This window comes from Hesperophylax consimilis, chromosome 3 (genome assembly GCF_061612785.1).
Source record: "Hesperophylax consimilis isolate HC1 chromosome 3, BYU_Hcon_1.0, whole genome shotgun sequence".
Lineage (NCBI taxonomy): Eukaryota > Metazoa > Arthropoda > Insecta > Trichoptera > Limnephilidae > Hesperophylax > Hesperophylax consimilis.
In genome coordinates, this window is record NC_142838.1 from 36,609,869 (window position 1) to 36,633,255 (window position 23,387).

At 37.0% G+C, this 23,387-nt stretch overlaps 3 protein-coding genes across 3 annotated transcripts; all 3 read left to right on the forward strand.

The window, feature by feature from the left end:
• The first annotated feature begins 541 nt into the window (after positions 1 to 541).
• LOC149425379 (arginine kinase) lies at positions 542 to 6,482 on the forward strand. Its single transcript, XM_089650608.1, has 3 exons — positions 542 to 698; positions 3,429 to 3,610; positions 5,182 to 6,482. Exons 2-3 carry the CDS (start codon positions 3,445 to 3,447, stop codon positions 6,081 to 6,083), a joined length of 1,068 nt encoding a protein of 355 aa, XP_089506734.1. The 5' UTR covers positions 542 to 698; positions 3,429 to 3,444; the 3' UTR covers positions 6,084 to 6,482.
• A 3,829-nt stretch (positions 6,483 to 10,311) lies between these two features.
• LOC149425380 (chromatin accessibility complex 16kD protein-like) lies at positions 10,312 to 11,241 on the forward strand. Its single transcript, XM_089650773.1, has 2 exons — positions 10,312 to 10,504; positions 10,963 to 11,241. The coding sequence occupies exons 1-2, from the start codon at positions 10,361 to 10,363 to the stop codon at positions 11,239 to 11,241; spliced, it is 423 nt and encodes a 140-aa protein (XP_089506899.1). The 5' UTR covers positions 10,312 to 10,360.
• Positions 11,242 to 13,247: 2,006 nt separating this feature from the next.
• On the forward strand, positions 13,248 to 14,777 carry LOC149425381 (chromatin accessibility complex 16kD protein-like). Its single transcript, XM_089651102.1, has 2 exons — positions 13,248 to 13,440; positions 13,899 to 14,777. The coding sequence occupies exons 1-2, from the start codon at positions 13,297 to 13,299 to the stop codon at positions 14,187 to 14,189; spliced, it is 435 nt and encodes a 144-aa protein (XP_089507228.1). The 5' UTR covers positions 13,248 to 13,296; the 3' UTR covers positions 14,190 to 14,777.
• Positions 14,778 to 23,387: the final 8,610 nt, after the last annotated feature.

A 23,387-nucleotide genomic window follows, 5' to 3' on the forward strand; every position in this document is an offset into this window, starting at 1 on the left:
TCAAGAATCTTGTCATAATCTATTGTAATTATAACTGTTTACTGCGTCACTATAAAGTGTGTCGCTATCGAAAATCACATAAAAAATAGTTTGGTAATCTTTTATAGTAGCTGGACGAATATATTTTTTATAACACTTCTATTCAACTAAATTACTATAAAATACAACTATTTACGTCGGGGGAGATGGTAAAAGATCAAAGTTTCAAAATTTCATGTGTTTTGACAGTTTAGCAATGTTTGTTTTATTGTTTGACGTATTCGTTAGCTTGTAGTACAGCGATTCTAACATTTTATCAATAGTTTTTTGCAGCCGTGAACAACCGGCGTGGTATAACTTGTGAAATGTGCCAATGTGTTGAAACGCAACATTAAAAACAAAGTACTTAAACTGTTTTTATTATTTTTACGGTTTTTGTATATGAAGTCTCTGTAACTGTATATCCGGCGTAGAGTAGAGGATTTAGATAAGGTTAGGTTGATTCATTTATAATTTGACGCTGCAGTGATGACGGGAAGCGCCGCTCGTGCGGTAGCGGCGCTAGTAGCGAGCCGGCGGTTGTGGGGAGGGGGTCGCGCATGCGCGGCGCGGGGACAGCGGGGGCGCTGTTCACCGGGGGGGGCGGCCTCGGAGCCAGGCCATCCTCTGCGGGCATTCCACACTTCGGTGCTAGAACGGAGAGTCGAGAGCTACTCAAGGTAAGAAACCGGGAAACTTTCTATATCCATTGGAATCTCAGTCCCAAACTTTGCGAGATTCGACGAATCCGGGAAGAAAACTTTTTTTTTAATTTGTGAAAATTTTGTGCAATTCTTAAATTCTTGTTCAAGTGAAGAAATATCGTTCGTCGGGAATTTTACCAACGGTTTAAATATTATTTGAATTTTAATTTCGCGTATGTCGTGCGGGTGTTTCGTTATGTAATGCCGGTTCGGTGAAGAAGCTTCAAACTTCGGAGTTCTTTAATCTTTTATACGTAACAACAATAAATTGTCCTGCAGCTAAACACTAAACAGCCTCTCGACCGACAATGCGGGTAGGTTTTCAACGTTTTAAAACTTATTTTGGAAACTTTGTTTCTGACTTCTCGACGCGACTGACAGATTCTGAATAAATTAAATTTCTTTCGGAGCGGATATAAGTATTACGATGTCGTTAAAATTGTTGTAAATAAAGTTTATTGATCACCAGTCCAGGTTCCTTCCGTTATGTAACATCGCTGGCGACTGAATGCCAGATATATAAATATTTAAACTCTGTATCTCCATCGCAACAGTGAAAGTGATTCCTTGATTGATAAATAGATCGTATATCATTGTCTTGTGACTTGACAAGATAGCGAAGATAAATAACTTCGGCGACATGTTCTCCGATAGCGCTTGTCAACTTATCTCAACATCAAATAATGGTATCTTAGATTGCATCTATAAAACTGTAAGTCATATTTAATGTACTTTGTGGACATTATCATCAAGTGCATTGAAAAGTCGAGAGTTCTTCTAGTAAAGCCGTCGCGGTGTTAACAACTTGCTTACAACTCTGGTGTCAACTGTCGGACTCCGGTTAACTAAACGATACTTCCCGCCATTTAAGATACATTTGTATTTTGAATAATTCCCGCCAAGGATTCGGGATTGTCTATCCGTGATCGGAGGATTCCGCTTGTTGCCGAGCGTGCGTAGGATCGATCGGGTTGCGTGCACATCCCAGCCACCCCCAGCTGCCCCGCCCCCGAACCCACCCCTCCCCCCGCCCGTCACCTGCTCTGTTCTCCCGGCGACTGTCCGCCGCTACCCCTAGCATTTACCTCGGTTTCCCGTTTATCCCGGAAAACTGTAGACAAATATCCGTCTCCCTAGTGTACATGTAGTGTTTTTTTACCGAACTTTTTAATAGTGTAGTTAATAAACCAATTTCATTTACGATGGGTGGCTGTGCGTCCAAAGATAAAGACAATGTAAAGACGGTGGAAGGAGCGACAGAAGGGTGTGTATCTGACTCCATGGTTTTCCTGGCTAGGTGAGCCCCGTGGCATATCAAATGGGCTCGCGTGCAATCAATCTAGTAGTTATTGTTGTTTAGACAAACAATATTATTATATATTCATACGCCTGGCTAACTGGTTTCCTGGTCTCCGGATCTCCCAGGAGAGCCGACGCCGTGCTTTGCTTTCCCGCTTGCCGGATGAGCCCGCCATTCTAATCTGTCAAATGTCATCTCCCTGTAACTAGTATTACATTATTATTCTGTATTTGTATTTATAACGCAGCTTTTATTATTGTTATCGCACACTTTTCTGACGAAATAAGTTCATATTTGCGAAATTTGCATTCAGTTCTTACAAACCGCGCTGAAAATGCTTAGTACAAAATTAGTCGGGTATTGCCAGTAGCTTGCGTGTACCGTATTCGTAGAAATGTTTGTCATATTAGAATATTATTTTCCTGTAGAATGGCAGACAGTAACATGACACATCGCGACTATGGGAGCACAATAAACACATTTATGGCTGCGATTATAGCCGGCTATGTTAGTAAAGGGGTTGTTTGCATATGTATTGTCTGATGCACATTGGTATGGACTTGGTACTGGCACAGCTCACGTGGGGCAGATGTGCCGGTACCTACCGGCAGCCGCCACATCTGGCCTTGGGTCGGTACCTGCCCACTGTTACTGCCTACCTATAGTATATTGTTATTAGACATCCCGTGACTCGCAGCAAAAAATGCAAACTATGAATCATACCGGCGGTTTTGCATTCAAAGTTAATTTAAATGGTATGAAATTGAGTGTGGCTCTTATTTAATTCGGCTAAATCTTTTTACAGTCATGTTACTTGCTATACATTTTTATGTCTAATATTTCAAGATTAAAAAACACGTATTCTAGAAAACATAAGTAGTTGTTTACATTAATGCTTCCAAAGCATCTCCTTATTCTGTATCTATCAATTTATTGAACAATAACTATTTCAATTCTTGTGCGGTAGTTTAAAAGAAAATTAAGTAATAATTAGGTACCCAGGTACTTAAAACAAATCACTGTTTTATTGCCTTGCAGTAAAAGTACCTACATAAACCTTTACAAAAGCGTTCTAAAGTCAAATTAATTTCCTGAAGATGCATTTGTTTTATCACAGAGAGATTTATGACAGCTATTGTTTATTGATTGAGATTCACCTTTGACGGACGTGTTTATTATTAATCAGTCACCTTTATCTTCACCAATATTCAAAATGTGTTCAAGAAATACGTGTCCCCGCGCTATTCAATCTTCATCGAAGTCGAAAGGGTAAATAATGACTTTACCGTTGCTCGCGGCCGGTCCCATCATTCTAAGATGACGTGGAGAGTTTTCCGCCTGTTTCTGTTTATAATCGCCATTCTTTTGGTGCACGGGCTAATCCGAGATTATCTTTATCTTTACAGAAATAAATCAAACGCCATGGTTGACGCGGCAGTCCTTGAAAAGTTGGAGACTGGATTCGCGAAGCTTGCCGCTTCCGACTCCAAGTCCCTGCTGAAGAAGTTCCTGACCAAGGAGATCTTCGACAACCTCAAGAACAAGAAGACATCCTTTGGATCCACCCTCCTTGATGTCATCCAGTCTGGTGAGTTTCCTCTCAAACTTGAATACCTTTAACACTCCACAATTTTCTAAAATCATCCAAGATTCATAAAAAAGATTGGTTCGAAATTGCTCATTTCGACTTGGCTGATTTTTTAGTTCCTTCCTTCGCCTACAGGTGTTTGCCGCACGGTACGTGTTCAAACAGTTGGTAGGTAGGTAAATCATTCTATATTTAGATGACAATGAAGCATAATATTAAAATTTCACCTGCCGGTAACTTGGAATCTGTTTGAAAGTTTCCAGCCGCTCTCATTTAAAAGTTTGGTAATGATTTATCTAGTTGGATATGTGTACAATTAATTCCGTGGTTGGCTCTATACCTGAGGTCATTTACCTTTGTGAAGTTGAGTCACGATAACTAAAGTCTGAAGTATATTTGATGCCTACGTGAGCGAGTGCATAGGCCCTAGATGTTTTAGACTTTCTATGCGGTTATAATAGGCTTCAATAGGACATCAGCACTCTCGGATTTATAATAATAAATAAAATTATCTCTTTAACTGCTCGTATCTGTATTTTTTAAATTAATCAAACATACGTCGCTTGTAATCTTATCTTCAAATTTTCGTTACAAATTGATTATATTTATGTTACGATTGTGTGTACTTTGATGATTGTTTTGTATTATCCAGAAAGATATTATTTTGAGATTAGTTACTTATTTTTACTTAATTTCCAATGTATCTATTGACATACAAATTCTTCTTAGAAACATCTTTGATTCTTATAATGTCCGTGTTAGTTCGGAGTTTCATTTAGCTACGTACAATGGCAAAACTAAAAAAATGCCTATACTTATATTGCGTGTGCTTTCTTTGCCCTTCTTTATTGCCACCCCAAAAATATAACGACCTCGAAAACATGTTTAACCTGAGCTGCTCTTGACCTTGTAATGTAAAGGTTTAGGTACTTACCTTGTTTGCTGCGGACCGAACCCGCTGGAAACACATTGAACATTCCCCAACTCAACACACCACCGCTGCTAGGTTACCTACCTACCTGTTAACGCACACTACTTATGTAGTGTTGTTTTTATTCTTCTGTTTTCGGCCTGGTTGGAAAAGGAACCCCTTTATATTTCGCCCTAATTGAACTACTCAAATTCACTTCCAGACGTATAAGAAACTAAACTACTGTCACGAAAATATTTAATGGAATTAGTTCTTTGAAATGGGTATCTTTCACAATAGTGTAGGCTTGATAACTGAAAAAATAGCTCTGCTTGCAAGTGGTGAGTGTTGAGTGTGCAGGTCGGCAGCCAGTTGCGCGAGCAGGAAACAGGTGGCAGCTGGATTCTTTTTTTAGACTTTAATCTGCGTCGGGTGTTATTATTATGCTTTGAAAATTTGATTAGCTTTCGTAAATATGTTGTAGGTAAATATGTCCGCATGTAAGCAAGTTTTAAATGCGTAGCTAATTTTGTAATTTATAATGAAGATAACATTTGTTTTTCTTTTAAAAATCGCGTCCTTAAATACTCCCATACTACCGTTTTACAAATAGAAATATGTTGGAACTCTTGAGTAATATTATTTGATTGCATATTTTCAGGTTTGGAAAACCACGACTCCGGAGTAGGCATCTATGCTCCCGATGCCGAGGCGTACACAGTGTTCGCTGAGCTGTTCGACCCCATCATCGAGGACTACCACACGGGCTTCAAGAAGACCGACAAGCACCCCCCGAAGAACTGGGGAGACGTAGACACCCTGGGAAACCTCGACCCCGCTGGCGAGTATGTGGTGTCCACCCGCGTGCGGTGCGGCCGCTCCATGGAGGGATACCCCTTCAACCCCTGCTTAACCGAGGAGCAGTACAAGGAGATGGAGGGCAAGGTGTCCACCACCCTGTCCGGCCTCGAGGGAGAACTTAAGGGCAAGTTCCACCCCCTGACCGGCATGAGCAAGGATGTCCAGCAGCAGCTCATCGATGACCACTTCCTGTTCAAGGAGGGAGACCGTTTCCTGCAGGCCGCCAACGCTTGCCGCTTCTGGCCCTCCGGCCGCGGTATCTACCACAATGATGCCAAGACCTTCCTGGTGTGGTGCAATGAAGAGGACCACCTCCGCCTCATCTCTATGCAGATGGGCGGTGACCTGGGACAGGTCTACCATCGCCTGGTAAACGCCGTCAACGACATCGAGAAGCGCATCCCCTTCTCCCACAATGACCGCCTGGGCTTCCTGACCTTCTGCCCCACCAACCTGGGCACGACCGTGCGCGCCTCCGTGCACATCAAGGTGCCCAAGCTGGCCTCCAACAAGGCTAAGCTGGACGAGGTGGCCGGACGCTACAACCTGCAGGTGCGTGGAACCCGCGGCGAGCACACCGAGGCCGAGGGCGGTGTCTACGACATCTCCAACAAGAGGCGGATGGGACTCACGGAGTACGACGCCGTCAAGGAGATGTACGATGGCATTGCCGAGCTCATCAAGATCGAGAAGGAGATGTAAATTCTCCACTCTCTTCTCTCCGTTCCTTCTTGCATCGTCGTTTACTCAAACATTGGCCGAGCGTCGTGTATCAGTATTTTGTAAATTATTGTTTAACTTATCTTTTATTACTGTTACGTTAAATAAGTTTATTTCGGAGATGTCTCGACAACTTGTACACAAACCTAGCTTAAATGTTTTTACGTTCGCTCGTAGACTCAGTTCGGCGAGAAGTAGCGGCCGACACCAAAATTGTATATTTACGCTAGTTGATCGGGCTTTTTCTAGTCTTTTGTCTTCTGTGAGGACAGTTCTGAAGGAGTGCACAACAAGCTGGCCACCCGTTACCACCTACATTTTGTTGTAACATTACCTTAAGGTAAACAAAAAAAATAAAGACATTATTAATAAAAACATCAATATTATTTTTTTTATTCAATTTTCAATATGAATTCTAAATCAGTGTAATTTGGTAAGTTTTGAGTATTTTTCCCTCTTATACGCTAGAACTAGAAGACGGCACCTACATTGTCAAAATAATGTTCCTGAGGGAAAGCAAATCAACAGGGTAGAATAACCTTGAAATATTTTTCGCACCAAAAATGACAAACCACAATAAATGATTTTTACTTATGCGGGGTTATTGTATATTTCTTATGGAATAGTTCAAGGCTCGAGTATCATTTATTTTATTGGTAGAATAATGAAGATCCATTTCGTATTCGCAAGAAGGGAAATTGCGACCGCTCGGCTTCCAGATGGCAAGTAGGGCAAATTGTTTAGCACGGATTCGAGGATTATAGCCGTGAAGTCATTGGGGTATTATAATGAGGAACTGCAGTCCATTTAAAAAATGATCTTCTAACTTAAATATCTGCATATATTTTTTGTACAGTTAAAATAATTTTATGTTTTAGTTTCGGGGCTCCCAAAAACGCATAAAATCTGTTGAAGTGACCCGGGACGTCAACAGTCAAATAGCTTGCTTTTTTAACGGCCACTGTATTTTGTTTGGGAGTTGAGACGTTTTTCATTTTTAAGATTACCCGCTTTTAAGAACACTGTAAAATGTTAGCATCTCGTCACTAATGTTGTCGTGTTGCGTCACAGTGCAAAAATTAACCCATGACTGCACCTGAAAAACAATTTACCGGTGTAAACCTGCATCAAAACGTTTTCATCGGTTCAAATCGTTCAAACCGTTCAAATATGAAAGTGGACCAAAGTTGCCAATGCACTTGTTCCAAAAATACCTCCGAGAGATGAAGATATTTTCAAATTCCCCACAAGTTTAACTTTACCTCCAAAACGAAACAAAATTAAACGGATTTTCCCTTTCGTTCTAACATAGAATAATAAATAAAATTTTAATAGACTATTTTTTTTTAAATTATAAAAAATAAAAACGTAATGTAGTGCAATCTCACAATTATTTTTCAATATGTTTGAATAATCAAGGACCAGAATCCACCCATTTTCCTGACAAAAAGTTCTTCTCCTTAGTAACCCTAATGCAGAAAATTAAAATAAGCGATAGATTTAGGTAGGCGACACATTACATTATACGCATCGTGGTCTATTTCAGCATATCTCTCGCCATACACTACCAATGCGAATGTATGGCGAGCGATACGGTGAAATGGGCCAAGCCACGAAGATATACCACGCTTATAGCGTGGTCTGTTACAAACTTTAGGCTGTAGAAAAGGATTATATGAAGGAGGAAAAACAGAATTTTGTATGTGTTTTGAATTATCGAAAATATTGATATTATGTATAGTGTTATTAAATTAGATTTCTTTTTATAAATTTATATTATAGATATCTATTATAAAATTTCTCACAATTATCCAGGGTGTCCGGGGGTGGGTGGGGGGTGATTCTACATGATTTTAGAAGCAATAAAGATAAATAACTTGTTCAGAAAGTCCAAAGTTATAAGGTAGTTCAATAGTTCGTAATGGAAAATAAATATTCTTCTATGGAAAAATATTTTGTATGGGAAAATAAACATCGTAATTTCTAAAAAGTTACGAATCTTTTTTACTTCTACCGTCAGGTAGAATCACCTCCCGAAGTCAGCGCACTTTATTATTTTCAGCTACAACATCAATAATATCGTATTTTTCAATCTTACCACTCCAGCACCTACAGAAATTACATGATATATTGAATTCTGTAATTCTAAATTTAAACTTTAGGGTGCACAGTTTACACCCGCGCTGTGCAAGCGGGTTACCTAAAGAGCATCGGACCATCCCTTATATGTATAATGTATACACTATACACAAATAAGTGCTCAGTTTTCAGGGGGGTTAACACAATTTGAGGTTTTGGTATAACTCCGATCGAAAATTGGAACCGTAGAAAAGACACGGTAATCTCTATGGCTTGTGACATTGTTGCTTAAGTAGATCCACCAATGAAAAACTCTGAATGTCTTTGGACATTTTGAACTGTTGACCGCTGAGTAGTGATGGACAGGATCGAAACATTAACATGATCGAAATATTTTATGATGAATTTATTTAATTGCTAGGAGTTCAGCGGGACCAGTAGCTGCGGATAGAGGCAGATTTTTGTCGGGGCGGGGAGGGGTGGGGGGCACACCGACAAAATGAATGATTTTTTCACATTCTCGTAGCTTCTTTGGTTGGTAGATAATATCCAAAATAAACATTTGAGAATTAGCAAAGAATAATTCGTAATCACCAGTGGATATCAAATCATAATAGGTAGTACATAATACAATAATATTAAGCTAACCAATATATTAAGCTATTTGATATAGCGCCGTTTTCGTAAAAAATCATCTCAAGGGCGCTATGTACTATGTACTATTTACTCGTTTGTCAATGGATCCGAGATATTTTTGACTTTTCTCGGAGTTGGGAATCGATTTACGTTTTCGAGTGAATTCTGACAAGGCCTACTAGTTCTGTAGTAGGCCTTGAATTCTGACGAATGACGTCACGGCTTTGGTTTCGAATGATTATCAAAACGATTGTCTCGGACTGTATAATGATTTTTGACGGAATAGATTCATTGTTCAATGAAGTTTCAAATCCATTGTCTCGACTGTGTGATGATTTATGACAGAATCGATTGGTTGATGATAATGAATCGAAATATTTCGATGATCCGAAAGATTGAGCAAATCATCGATGATTCCTCGATTGTGCCTATCGCTATAGCTGAGTACTGTCTTTGCAGTACATTTATGGTTGTTTGCCATTTTGATCTCGAACTAGGCCGTTGTCATGTAGTGTTGGCGGATGTTTGTATATTGGTTATTCAATATTAGCGAGATGTCCGTCAGTTTTGCCCAGTTCAGACAGAACCATTTTAGTTGAACGACTTTTATTGAACGACAAAAATGGAAAAGGATTTTGTTCAGACTTTTCAATTTGACTCCAACTGATATTGTTAATCAAGATGGCGTTAAGTAAAATTATCACTGCGGGCATCCCTATTATTTCAAACCTTTTACGGAACGAACTTTAGAATATGAAAAAGGCAAAAAACGTCGTATGTAGGCCAGAAAATGGATTATAAGGAGGAACGAATTGGGTGCTTCTAGTGCTTTTATTGAGATACTATTTTAGAACATACCGAAGGCTATCGCAATGATTTGCGAATTTCGAAAGAAAAATTTACTGTTGTACTGTTGTTTTTTCAAGAAAAAAAATTAAAAACAGGACACAGTTAAAAATTGCAAGCGACTTAAAATACATGTTGAAAGGGTGTCCACACTTGTCGATTAGCTTTCAAATGTCATTCAACACAGAGTTGATCAAACTATCACCCCCTTGAAATTCAATACGGGTTCCATACGGCTGTAATACGAAAAAAAAGGACAATTTGTTCTCCCTCATCTCATGCATCTGAATTTTTTTTCTTAAAGTTATTGATGTTTTAATGTTATTATTTAATTTAATTGGAATTCTACAAGTTAAACTTTATAAAAATGTAAAATAAAATCTTTTTTTTAATGTATTTTTATTTGAATTTTTTTTTCCAAAACATTACTTTTTTCCTATTATTCAAATTAAATTATAATTGATTGTTTTTGTTAAAGCATTCTACATAATTTTATGATGTACCGTTGTTTTCTTATATAATTTCTTAATAAAAAGCTTACGAAAACATGTTTTTCTTACCCTTGAAACATGCTTTTATTTTTTATTTTTGAGATATGGCAATACTGGGTGAAACTGTCATAGATTCCATAGAAGTCACATTATTCAATGTTCTTGTAGTTCTTTGTTTATGGTTCTTCACTTCACATTTTATTAAAAATGGCGGGATTAGAAAAGCAAATATCGCCGCCGAAAGTAAAAGAGCTTCATCTTCCCATATCAAGAGTGAAAACTATTATGAAAAGTTCGCCAGATGTAGATATTGTTGGCCAAACTCCTCTGTTTCTAGTAACAAAAGTTACTGTGAGTTAATTTCTTATTTTTCTAGCCGGATACGGCACGTAACCTCTAAGGATATGTTTTGTTTGTGTTTTACCACCATTATTTGATTGTTTGTTGTTTATAGACTAAATTATCATGTACAAAAAAATTTTGAGTGCGAAACTTTTTAGTACATCGACTTAACTTTCGTATTCCATAAAATGAAGCAAAATCTGTCTCTTGACATTGTATGTAACCTGGAATAATTAACCTTATTTTTAGCATTTAATTAGTAGTAATATCTAATAATATAAGTCCTCCATCACAACACAAGCAACATTTTCAGCTTACTGTGGTGGTAGTAGGAGATTTTCAAATATTGTCAGGTTATTCGTAACCCGGGAATGTTTGTCTTTCTTTAAAAAAATATATATATATGAATGACTACAGCGTGTTTAAGATTTCATAGTATTAAGACTGCTATTTGAAAATATTTTCAGGAACTTTTCATAGCCGACCTAGCCAAGATGGCTTACGATGCTTGCCAGTCCAAGTCCTTGGAATATAAACACATAGCCAATGTGGTGCAGGAGGACGACACTCTGGACTTCCTCCGGGAGATAATGCCTCGCAAAATCACAGTGCGGCAGTTCAAGGAGCTGATGGCCAAGAAGGCGGCCAAAGGAGACGGGGACTCAGAGAGTGAGACTGAAAGCAGTAGTGAGGAAAGCGAGGAAGAAGAAGAAAGTGAAGAGGTTGAAGAGAAGCGGGTTACCTAAAGAGCATCGGACCATCCCTTATATGTATAATGTATACACTATACACAAATAAGTGCTCAGTTTTCAGGGGGGTTAACACAATTTGAGGTTTTGGTATAACTCCGATCGAAAATTGGAACCGTAGAAAAGACACGGTAATCTCTATGGCTTGTGACATTGTTGCTTAAGTAGATCCACCAATGAAAAACTCTGAATGTCTTTGGACATTTTGAACTGTTGACCGCTGAGTAGTGATGGACAGGATCGAAACATTAACATGATCGAAATATTTTATGATGAATTTATTTAATTGCTAGGAGTTCAGCGGGACCAGTAGCTGCGGATAGAGGCAGATTTTTGTCGGGGCGGGGAGGGGTGGGGGGCACACCGACAAAATGAATGATTTTTTCACATTCTCGTAGCTTCTTTGGTTGGTAGATAATATCCAAAATAAACATTTGAGAATTAGCAAAGAATAATTCGTAATCACCAGTGGATATCAAATCATAATAGGTAGTACATAATACAATAATATTAAGCTAACCAATATATTAAGCTATTTGATATAGCGCCGTTTTCGTAAAAAATCATCTCAAGGGCGCTATGTACTATGTACTATTTACTCGTTTGTCAATGGATCCGAGATATTTTTGACTTTTCTCGGAGTTGGGAATCGATTTACGTTTTCGAGTGAATTCTGACAAGGCCTACTAGTTCTGTAGTAGGCCTTGAATTCTGACGAATGACGTCACGGCTTTGGTTTCGAATGATTATCAAAACGATTGTCTCGGACTGTATAATGATTTTTGACGGAATAGATTCATTGTTCAATGAAGTTTCAAATCCATTGTCTCGACTGTGTGATGATTTATGACAGAATCGATTGGTTGATGATAATGAATCGAAATATTTCGATGATCCGAAAGATTGAGCAAATCATCGATGATTCCTCGATTGTGCCTATCGCTATAGCTGAGTACTGTCTTTGCAGTACATTTATGGTTGTTTGCCATTTTGATCTCGAACTAGGCCGTTGTCATGTAGTGTTGGCGGATGTTTGTATATTGGTTATTCAATATTAGCGAGATGTCCGTCAGTTTTGCCCAGTTCAGACAGAACCATTTTAGTTGAACGACTTTTATTGAACGACAAAAATGGAAAAGGATTTTGTTCAGACTTTTCAATTTGACTCCAACTGATATTGTTAATCAAGATGGCGTTAAGTAAAATTATCACTGCGGGCATCCCTATTATTTCAAACCTTTTACGGAACGAACTTTAGAATATGAAAAAGGCAAAAAACGTCGTATGTAGGCCAGAAAATGGATTATAAGGAGGAACGAATTGGGTGCTTCTAGTGCTTTTATTGAGATACTATTTTAGAACATACCGAAGGCTATCGCAATGATTTGCGAATTTCGAAAGAAAAATTTACTGTTGTACTGTTGTTTTTTCAAGAAAAAAAATTAAAAACAGGACACAGTTAAAAATTGCAAGCGACTTAAAATACATGTTGAAAGGGTGTCCACACTTGTCGATTAGCTTTCAAATGTCATTCAACACAGAGTTGATCAAACTATCACCCCCTTGAAATTCAATACGGGTTCCATACGGCTGTAATACGAAAAAAAAGGACAATTTGTTCTCCCTCATCTCATGCATCTGAATTTTTTTTCTTAAAGTTATTGATGTTTTAATGTTATTATTTAATTTAATTGGAATTCTACAAGTTAAACTTTATAAAAATGTAAAATAAAATCTTTTTTTTAATGTATTTTTATTTGAATTTTTTTTTCCAAAACATTACTTTTTTCCTATTATTCAAATTAAATTATAATTGATTGTTTTTGTTAAAGCATTCTACATAATTTTATGATGTACCGTTGTTTTCTTATATAATTTCTTAATAAAAAGCTTACGAAAACATGTTTTTCTTACCCTTGAAACATGCTTTTATTTTTTATTTTTGAGATATGGCAATACTGGGTGAAACTGTCATAGATTCCATAGAAGTCACATTATTCAATGTTCTTGTAGTTCTTTGTTTATGGTTCTTCACTTCACATTTTATTAAAAATGGCGGGATTAGAAAAGCAAATATCGCCGCCGAAAGTAAAAGAGCTTCATCTTCCCATATCAAGAGTGAAAACTATTATGAAAAGTTCGCCAGATGTAGATATTGTTGGCCAAACTCCTCTGTTTCTAGTAACAAAAGTTACTGTGAGTTAATTTCTTATTTTTCTAGCCGGATACGGCACGTAACCTCTAAGGATATGTTTTGTTTGTGTTTTACCACCATTATTTGATTGTTTGTTGTTTATAGACTAAATTATCATGTACAAAAAAATTTTGAGTGCGAAACTTTTTAGTACATCGACTTAACTTTCGTATTCCATAAAATGAAGCAAAATCTGTCTCTTGACATTGTATGTAACCTGGAATAATTAACCTTATTTTTAGCATTTAATTAGTAGTAATATCTAATAATATAAGTCCTCCATCACAACACAAGCAACATTTTCAGCTTACTGTGGTGGTAGTAGGAGATTTTCAAATATTGTCAGGTTATTCGTAACCCGGGAATGTTTGTCTTTCTTTAAAAAAATATATATATATGAATGACTACAGCGTGTTTAAGATTTCATAGTATTAAGACTGCTATTTGAAAATATTTTCAGGAACTTTTCATAGCCGACCTAGCCAAGATGGCTTACGATGCTTGCCAGTCCAAGTCCTTGGAATATAAACACATAGCCAATGTGGTGCAGGAGGACGACACTCTGGACTTCCTCCGGGAGATAATGCCTCGCAAAATCACAGTGCGGCAGTTCAAGGAGCTGATGGCCAAGAAGGCGGCCAAAGGAGACGGGGACTCAGAGAGTGAGACTGAAAGCAGTAGTGAGGAAAGCGAGGAAGAAGAAGAAAGTGAAGAGGTTGAAGATGAAGAAGAAGCCGGTGATAAGAAGTGAGAATCTAAAGACTGATGTGATGAAAACATTCATATCATGTACATATGACTTAAGCAGTAGAGCTTCTCGTCTCTTTCCAAATAGCGACAATATCTGTCCCGTAGAAGTGAAATCAGGGCATGAATCTTACATCAACTGCAATGCTATTTTAGAAAGATTTCTAAGAATAGTGAAAGCATTTGCTGACTGAATTGATTGTAAATTGTATTAGCTTTACAATCTGAATCGTCCCTGGCACTCCATGCAATAATATTTGTTGGGGCCCCTTTGGTTTTCATAAGTTCTAATGTGTAGTGAGGTACCTAATGAAGGGGCCATTTTCAAACAATGTTTTGTTCCAAACTCATTCAAAATTAGAATGTCACAATGCACATAATTAGGTAGAATCAAAACTTTTTAATATTTTAATTTGAAGCATACAATCATATATTGTCATCATTTATAATACTGAATCTTTTAAATTTTTATTTATCTTATTTAATTATATTGGTCGTAAACCAGTGCATGAATGATGATAAATCTGTGTTTTAGATAATATTGTCTGTACATGCGTGTGAGTGCTTGTTGATGTAATATGGATTTTAACATGTTTAACCACTCGGAACATTAGAACGTCAAAAGACGTAAATATGATAATAGCGGTCAAGACATTAGTACGTCTTTTCACGTAAGCGCGCGAGATTTTACAAAAATAGATTTATTTCCATCACTAGTATACGGATTGCCATGATTTAAAAAACAGAGTATCGATAATGAATAACGCTACGCGTCTGCATTCAAAAATATCTATGGAATCTAGAGGTGCATTTTCTGAGTCGATTGAATCTGTCAGCTTGTTCGTTCGTAATTTATTGCGTTTTTAAATAATTTATTAAAAATATTTTAGTTTGGACGGTTAATATTTTGAGGTGACTAATAGTTTTTAATTATATTTCTTCAATATATAAAGTGTTATTTCTTTATGATACTCAGAAAAAAGTACATTTTTCACAGCTTTGAAATAATGGTCAGCGATTTTTACATATTTTTGACGTTTTCAGAAAATGTATATTTAGAAACGCAAATATTTACGTATAACAAAACAATAAGATAGTGAATTTCATAATCTTTCCAAAACATTTTTTAGAATGAGGCTACGTTTCCCAAAACGTGAGTTATGGAGCTTTTAACAAAACTCGTGAATAACACAAAAATTTCCGCGTTTTGACAGTTCGCAAAGGGACACAAAGTAAATAAAAGTCCTTTTCTGAGAGGTTAATATTTAAAATTCATCAGTTTCATTTGTGATTAGTATTATGTTTGACCTAGTAATGCATAGTATTTGTGCACATTTGTCATTCCAAATGTTATTGGAAAGTTTCAATACTACAAGTTGTATGGTTTTTGGATGCAGATCTTTCGATTATTTTTCTAATTTAGGTGTCTTATTCAGCATCCGAGAAAAGGTCAATTATGACATGTTTGCATCAATAAACAATTATTATCATAAATTAAAATTATACTCACCAGTAAATTAGATATTAAATATAGAGTCACGCTTTCTCATAAGTTTCTGTTTAATTACTACTGATTTATACTTAATATATATTACTAACTTGTATTATGGAAATGGATTTTTTTTTTGTTAAAGTTTGTTACGTAACAGGAATTACGCTGGGCATAACACAGGTTGACATGACTTAATGAATATTTCTCGCATTCCAACAAATAGTTGACTTCATTAAACCTAACCTAACATTAACCCTTCATTTTGTTTGTTTTTAATGTTTTTTTTACCAGCAACAGAAAAATTGCTATTCTGAAAATTGGCTACAAAATTGTGTATTCTCGTTGGCAGATTACTGAAATAAATGTTTTTAAAATTATTTTGTTTGAATTATTAACACAAGGGTAGTTCTACCTTTTACGCTGGTCCAACTTGAATGGCGGAAAAGGCAATGCTGTCCAATCATTTTATATCAATCTCTTCGTAAGGGCCCCAACTATATGTATATGTATTTAAAAATGTGAACAAAGTCAGAAGTGAAAAACAGTTTACATATACAGTCGACTCTCGTTAATTCAAACATGCGATAATTCGAACCTCTCTATAATTCAAAGTTATCACGAGTTCCCTACGAAATCTCTTTATATTTCGAACTAAATCCATACATTTTTGTACACTTGGTAATTCAAACGAAAAAATCATTGCTATAAAACAAAACGACGCGTTAATTCGAACTCATCGGCGTTCAACATTCGACAATTCAAAGTTGCAGAGAGAAAGAGGCGGAGCAAGATCCTCATTCGATACCTTACAAACCTTCTGTCTACAAAACGAAAGTGATGAAAAAGCATTTCAGGCACTTTTTCTCTTAAAAAAAATTATTGAGAAGTCTGAGCAGCAGCAATGTGCTTTGAAGCAAATCAGTATAACAGAATTCTTTCTTTCGAAAGATTAATTGATTCACATTATGATTACATGTATGTACACGAATGTACCTATAAACTTTTGTCATTGTTATAGAATAGGAGTTAATAAATAATAATTGATCAACACTTAAGAATTCGAAGTTTTATTTATTTACTCTCACAAATTTCGAACCATTTGATATTTCAAACACTTCGATAATTCGTAATATTTGAAGAGTCCCTCGAGTTTCGAATTATCGAGAGTCGACTGTATAACCAATTACATTTCACAATTTGTAGTTAATAGCTTAATTATAATAACATTAATTATATAATATAATAGGTACGTTAATTATGACTGCTAATGATGAATGGTGCTAAAGAATACCATTATTTTGCTCTTGAAATGATTGAGATTCGATTGAAAAATGTCAATTTCGGAAGAAAGGTTTAATAGTGAGGTCATTCTCCCCAGAGGCATGATCATTGGTAGGTTGGTCCTGCCTCTAGGAAAAATAAACAGCCTGTGTTGCCTCGCTCTGGTGAAGTTATCGGACACATAAAGTGACAATTTTTTCAAAACATCAGGATTGCAAATCTGCCCGTTTAGCAGCTTGTGTGCTACTAATACCATTGCAATTTTTCTCAAGACGATTTAGTCCCAGCATTCTCGCGAGGAAATCCGAGGGATACAACAAAGGGTAGTACCCAAACTCTCGCATGTACAGGCACCGCATGAACTTTTTTTGCACCTTTTCCACATACTTTGAGTAGACTGCATCATCGGGTCATCCATCCCTCATCATCTTCCCCATCTTCTAATTCTTGTCTTTTGCGTGAATGAATATTTTATCAAAAGAAAACTATATTTGAACCCATAGAACATGCACATTGCATAGAACAGATAATTTACATCCTTACATTTATCGCACCGGAGAAGCGGAAGTTTTTTTTTTTTGTAATGTGATAAAATACATACATTTTTTGCAAATAAAACATCACTAAATGGCCCACCACTGACTTACTTCAGTTTATGGCGTAGTATTACAAAAGTAGGCTTTAATTTCAGACAATAATTTTAAAGTTGGTGTGTGGTCAAAACTATGTATGTATTATTTTCAAAGATACAGCTGTTTCAAACAAAATCCATTTTCTCAGATAGGACCTTTGTTTTCGCCCGCATGAAATGTGTTAAGAAGAATGTTTTTACTCCATGTAATCCGCTTGTCGGAAAAGGGTCCACCCATAATTCTCTGTCTTGCTTTAATGAACTAGCGAACAGGGTGTAGAAGCAGATTGTGTGAAGGGGTTCCAAGCTTTTGTGGTTTTATTATTACTTATTACTGTATTAGTGTATATGTATAGGCCGAAATCGCGTGCAAGCAAAATGTGGGATTAAACAACACAAAGCGTTTAGTTTGATGCTTGAATATTTACACAAAGGCGTTTTTGAAGGCGAATGCCCCTTTCGTTTAGTTCATTAGAATTCAGTAGTTAAATACATACGGGAGTCTCCAAGTAGTGTAGGCGACAGCAAGTAAATTATGCCTAAAATAGAAGAAAAAAACATTTTAGTTTTAGATGTGAATATATTTTCATTAAAGATAGGGCATTATTCCTTTTATCTAGTTTATTCAAATTAGTGGAGATATGTATTGTTGTAGGAGATACGGGATGCCACTGTAGACAGTTTACCAATTTTTTAAAATAATACTTCTCAGCCTAAGGTCTGATTGGTCCACTCTCTCTTCAAACTTATATTTAGCTAAATATTGATGTTTTTGACTTCGCCTTTTCACTGAAAACGATAAATTATGTTGGAACAGTTTGGAATCTTAACAACCAGACTTTATATTAGAGTGGAGTTCAAAATATAGTCAAGGCAAAAAATATTAATTTTAGTTTTACGATTAAACAACCCGCCCTAAGTTTAGTATTAATATAATGGTTCCCTGATATATTTCATCAAAATGAAATTTCAACAAACCTTTAAAGTAATACGGAGTCATTAAAAGTGATAAAACAAAAACTAGGTTTAATAGTTACCTATGAAACCTATTTAACCTAGTTTTTGTTTCATAACTTTTCGTGACTTTATACCTTTGATTATATAAATGACATTTATATAATCAAAGCTTTATACATACCACTTTTTGTAGGTGTGTTGAATTATCATTTTGATGATATACCCGGTCACCTAACATAATAGATTTGGGCAGTGATGTGATGTATTGTGAAATCTCCCTACTTCTGGGAAAACAAATCAATCGGAATTTTTCACAAGTGAAATGATTTTTAAACCTGGAAAAAATATTAGATATTAGTTACATGAAATGTAATAAATTATATATGTTATGTTATGTTGGTTAACATTAGCCATTCAAAATAGATCTTACGTTTTCATTTCACATTATTATTTATTACAGTTAAATAAATATACATACATAAATAACTTTTAAATAAATATGCACATGTATTTCGCTTTCTAACTACATAATTCAATGCTGTTATCATATATATAAAATTCTTAAAATCTATTATGGAATATCTATGCGTCTACGTAATGCATGTAACATTTTTGAGTTTAGATTGTGGATAATATTATTATTGTTTCCACGAAGACATTAGCGGTACCTGTGCATTCCCCACGAAACTAATATTATCCATGTAGTTTATAACCAAAATTATTTTAGGTTCGTTACAAAAACATTGCATTAGGTAGATGGCGCTGCAGTACATATATAGTTTCCGAGGCAAGGTTTAACGTAATTAAATGGGCCCTTCCATTTTGCATGTTTTGCTTTTCTACGATATATTTTTATAGAAATGTGATCAGTCGCAATCATTCGCCCCAATACAAAAAAATAGATGCATCAAAATCTTCCAGTCTAATGTTTTTGTTGTTGTTATTACTCTTGTAAAACCTTTTGATATTTAATATACAATTCAACACACCTTTAAAAGATGATAATATAAAGACATTAGAAATGATGAAATTTTTTTTTAACCTAACCTAACCTACTTAACCCAGTTAATAAAGTGTTTGTTTCATCACTTTCCATGACTTTATATAACTTTTTAAAGATGTGATGAATTATCATTTTGATGATTTATCCGGTCACCGTGTCACCACGACATCTTATTTGTTGTCTAATGATGGTTTACTTTCTTACTTTCTTATTTTTTTCTATTTTGAACAAACCTTGAAATTTTCAGCGATATCGGTAGACTACTTTTCGAGTTTGCGAGCGCAAAAAAACGCAAGCTGAATTTTTACATATTAAGATATAAGGTAATTTTTGGTAAATATTTCCCTAACCGCCGCACTCCAGGCCCTTATGGAAATTATACTTCGTTTCAACCTAATTACTAAAAGAAAAAACTAATTTATTCGGGAGAGATGGGAAAACTTGTTGGCCTCCGTGGTTGAGGGGTAAAGCCCTCCACTGGCAAGCGGGAGGTGGCGGGGTCAAATCCCGGTGTGCACAAATAAATTTAATATTATTTAAAAATAATACATAGTATATTTTAAGCACGTTCCAGAGCGGCAGATACTACTATCTCCTTCCCCTCCCCGCTACATTCAGCGTCACAACATACCCCAATTGGGGTACCATAGTCTCACTGGCTCCAGATGGTTGAGAGCACTTGGGACTCTTGTGCGGTTTTACATAAAAAATTAAAACAATGCAGTTATATTCACATTTTTATTAAATTTTCAAAATTTAAACTGTATAATGATCCCTTTGCCGCCATTTGGACTTTTTTAGAATGTAGTGACCTTAGTTACATAGCTCGAGAGAGTGGAAAACGGAAGGAGGCTAGGATGAGGGAGGTTAGGACGTACTTGGCTATTCAGATATGATCACCAAACACGACTATAATAGTGGTCTTACACCAGGGCGATACTGAGAGAATCTTCCACTCTGGAACATGCCTTTAGTCGTTGCGATCTGTTGTTTGTTCGTTGGCAATCTGCAGTCATGCTTGGCAACGATGAAAAGTTAAATATAAATACAGGGGCGTCGCCAGCTTCCAATAGGGGGGGGGGGGGGTTGTTTGATTTTTTTATAGAGCTTACAGGGAAGGAACGAGGAAGAAGTCAGGATGACGTGTACCCGGTCTTGCACGGAGTTATTTACTGAGCCGTGAAGGGGCTCAAGGGCATACTTTGGGAGTTTGGGGCCCCCTTTTGAAAGCCGTAAAACTAAGGGAAAGTAACAAACCACATTTTTTCAATAATTTCATTGAAGGGGTTCGTGCAAGATAGTGCTATGCCACCTAATCGTGATTTGGAGATATATATGAGCATTTAAATGTTTAAAAATGCATAATTTCTTCTTCTTCTTCAATGGCGCTACAGCCCATTTCGAGCCTTGGCCTCCTTTAACATGAGCCTCCACCGCCCTCTGTCCTCGGCCGTCGTCTTCCAATCTGCAACATGGAGTAGTCCTCTGGCATCTTTCCTGACATCGTCCTCCCATCTCAGCCTAGGTCTGCCCGCCTTTCGTTTGCCTCCCGGGTGTCCTGTTAGAACCTTCTTTGGTACACGTGTGCTTGGCATTCGGTGCACATGTCCGGCCCATCTTAGTCTTTGGAGCCGTAAATGAGTAGAGAGTCTGGGAGCTTGGTAGATGTCATATAGCTCCTTATTGTGGCGGATTCTCCATGCCTCTCCCTCTCGCACCGCTCCTAAGATTCTTCGAAGTACCTTTCTTTCGAAGGTGTCCAGCCGTTCCGCAGACTTTGCTGTCAGTGTTCCCGCCTCACATCCATAGGCCAAGACCGTTCTAATAATTGTTTTATACAGGGTTATTTTGGTTTTCCTATGGACATTTCGGGATTTGAACACTGGCAGCAACGCGAAGTAAGTGTTGTTAGCGGCTGTGATGCGCTTTCTTACTTCTACTGGGTCTTCGTTGTCCTGCGTTATGATGGGAGCCCAGGTAGGCAAACTCTTCGACCACTTCAAAGTTATAGGAGTTTTTAAAATTCACTTTATCTTTTATTCTACGGTGTGGGGTTCTGGTTTGCATCATGATTTTAGTTTTGTTCTCATTGATTTGCAAGCCCACCTCTCTTGCTGGAGTCTCCAAAGGGTCAAACACGTCTCTTACAGCCTGTAAGGATCTTCCGACAATGTTAAGGTCGTCTGCATATCCAACTATTTGATTGCTTTTGTAGCAAATGTTTGAGTCGGTAGCAATCATTGTCTTCCTCACGACGTGCTCCAGAACAATATTGAAAAGAGTGGGAGCTAAGCCATCACCTTGTTTCAGCCCCTGGGAGACGTTAAAATCCTCCGTTGTTTCACCTCCTATCCTTACTCGACATCGTGATCCAACCATCGTTGCTTTTACAAGCTTGACTATTTTGGGCGGTATACCAAAATTTAGGAGTATTTCATATATTTTCTCCCTATCTATACTGTCATATGCCTGTTTGAAGGCAACAAATAGTTGATATATGTCTATATCGAATTCCCAGCATTTTGTCAGGATTTGTCGAGTAGTAAAGAGTTGATCAGTGGTGGATCTCCCCCTCCTAAAACCTGCCTGATACTCTCCCAGCAAGTTCTCTGAATGACGTTCTAGTCTTTCTTTCAAAATTGTTGTGAAGATTTTATACGCTGTACAAAGTAGCGATATTCCTCTGTGATTTTCACATTTCAATTTGTCTCCCTTTTTATGTATGGGGCAAATTATACTAGTTTGCCACTCTTCTGGTACTCTTTCGGCGGTCCATATTTTTACAATAAGATTGTGTAGCAGGTTTTTCAGATGTTCGTTTCCATATTTATAGAGCTCTGCCGGGATATTGTCTCCTCCCGGTGTTTTATTGTTTTTCAATTTATTTAGGGCAGCCCTTACTTCTGCCACCGATGGCGCTCTAGTAATTTCATCATTATTTAGCTCATCCGGAATGTGAGTTGGTTCGACTGTCAGGTTGTTATTGGGATTCAAGAGCTGTTGGAAGTATTCTTTCCACCTAGTCTTAATCTTTTCCTTATCTCCTATTATGTCTCCATTACTCTCTCTGCACAGGGATGTATTGGGTTTGAAGCCCTTTTTAAATACATTGACGCCTTTATATGCCTCACGTGGATTGTTATTAACAAAATCATTTTCCATTTTCAACAATATGTTGTTAAAATATAGTCTCTTTCTTTTAATCAAATGGTTAGCATCTCTTCGTGCTTGTTCGTAGGCTTGTCTTTTTGATCTTGTTCCCCTTTCTATACATAATTTTCTTAGCTCATTTTTCTCGCAGACGCTCTGTATGCACTCCTCATCGAACCAAGGATTTCTAACCTGCCTAGGTCTATTTCCAATGCCTGATTCTGCCGCTGTCAGCAGTGCATCTCTCAGACTGGTCCAATCCTCTTCTAAATCGTTTGAGGAGAGCTGATCACTCAGTTGGTTTGGTAGGTTTGTTGACAGTGAGTCGTGGTATTTATCCAATCCTTCTGGTGTTTTAAGAGCATCGATGTTTAGCTTTGGGATACTTGGCTGATTTCCTCTTCTATCTCTTGCTATTCTGCATCTATAGCTGGCTACTACCAAATAGTGATCCAAATCACAGTTAGCTCCTCTGTAACTTCTTACATTTGTGATACTGGTCGCCCCTCTTCTTTCAATTCAATTTTATGGTCTATTTGATTATGGTATCTGCCGCCAGGTGATGTCCATGTCCATTTATGTATATTCTTCCTTGGGAACTGTGTTGAAGCTATTATCATGTTTCGTGATTCTGCAAAGTCAATCACCCTTGATCCGTTGTTATTGCTTTCCATATGAAGACCGTTTT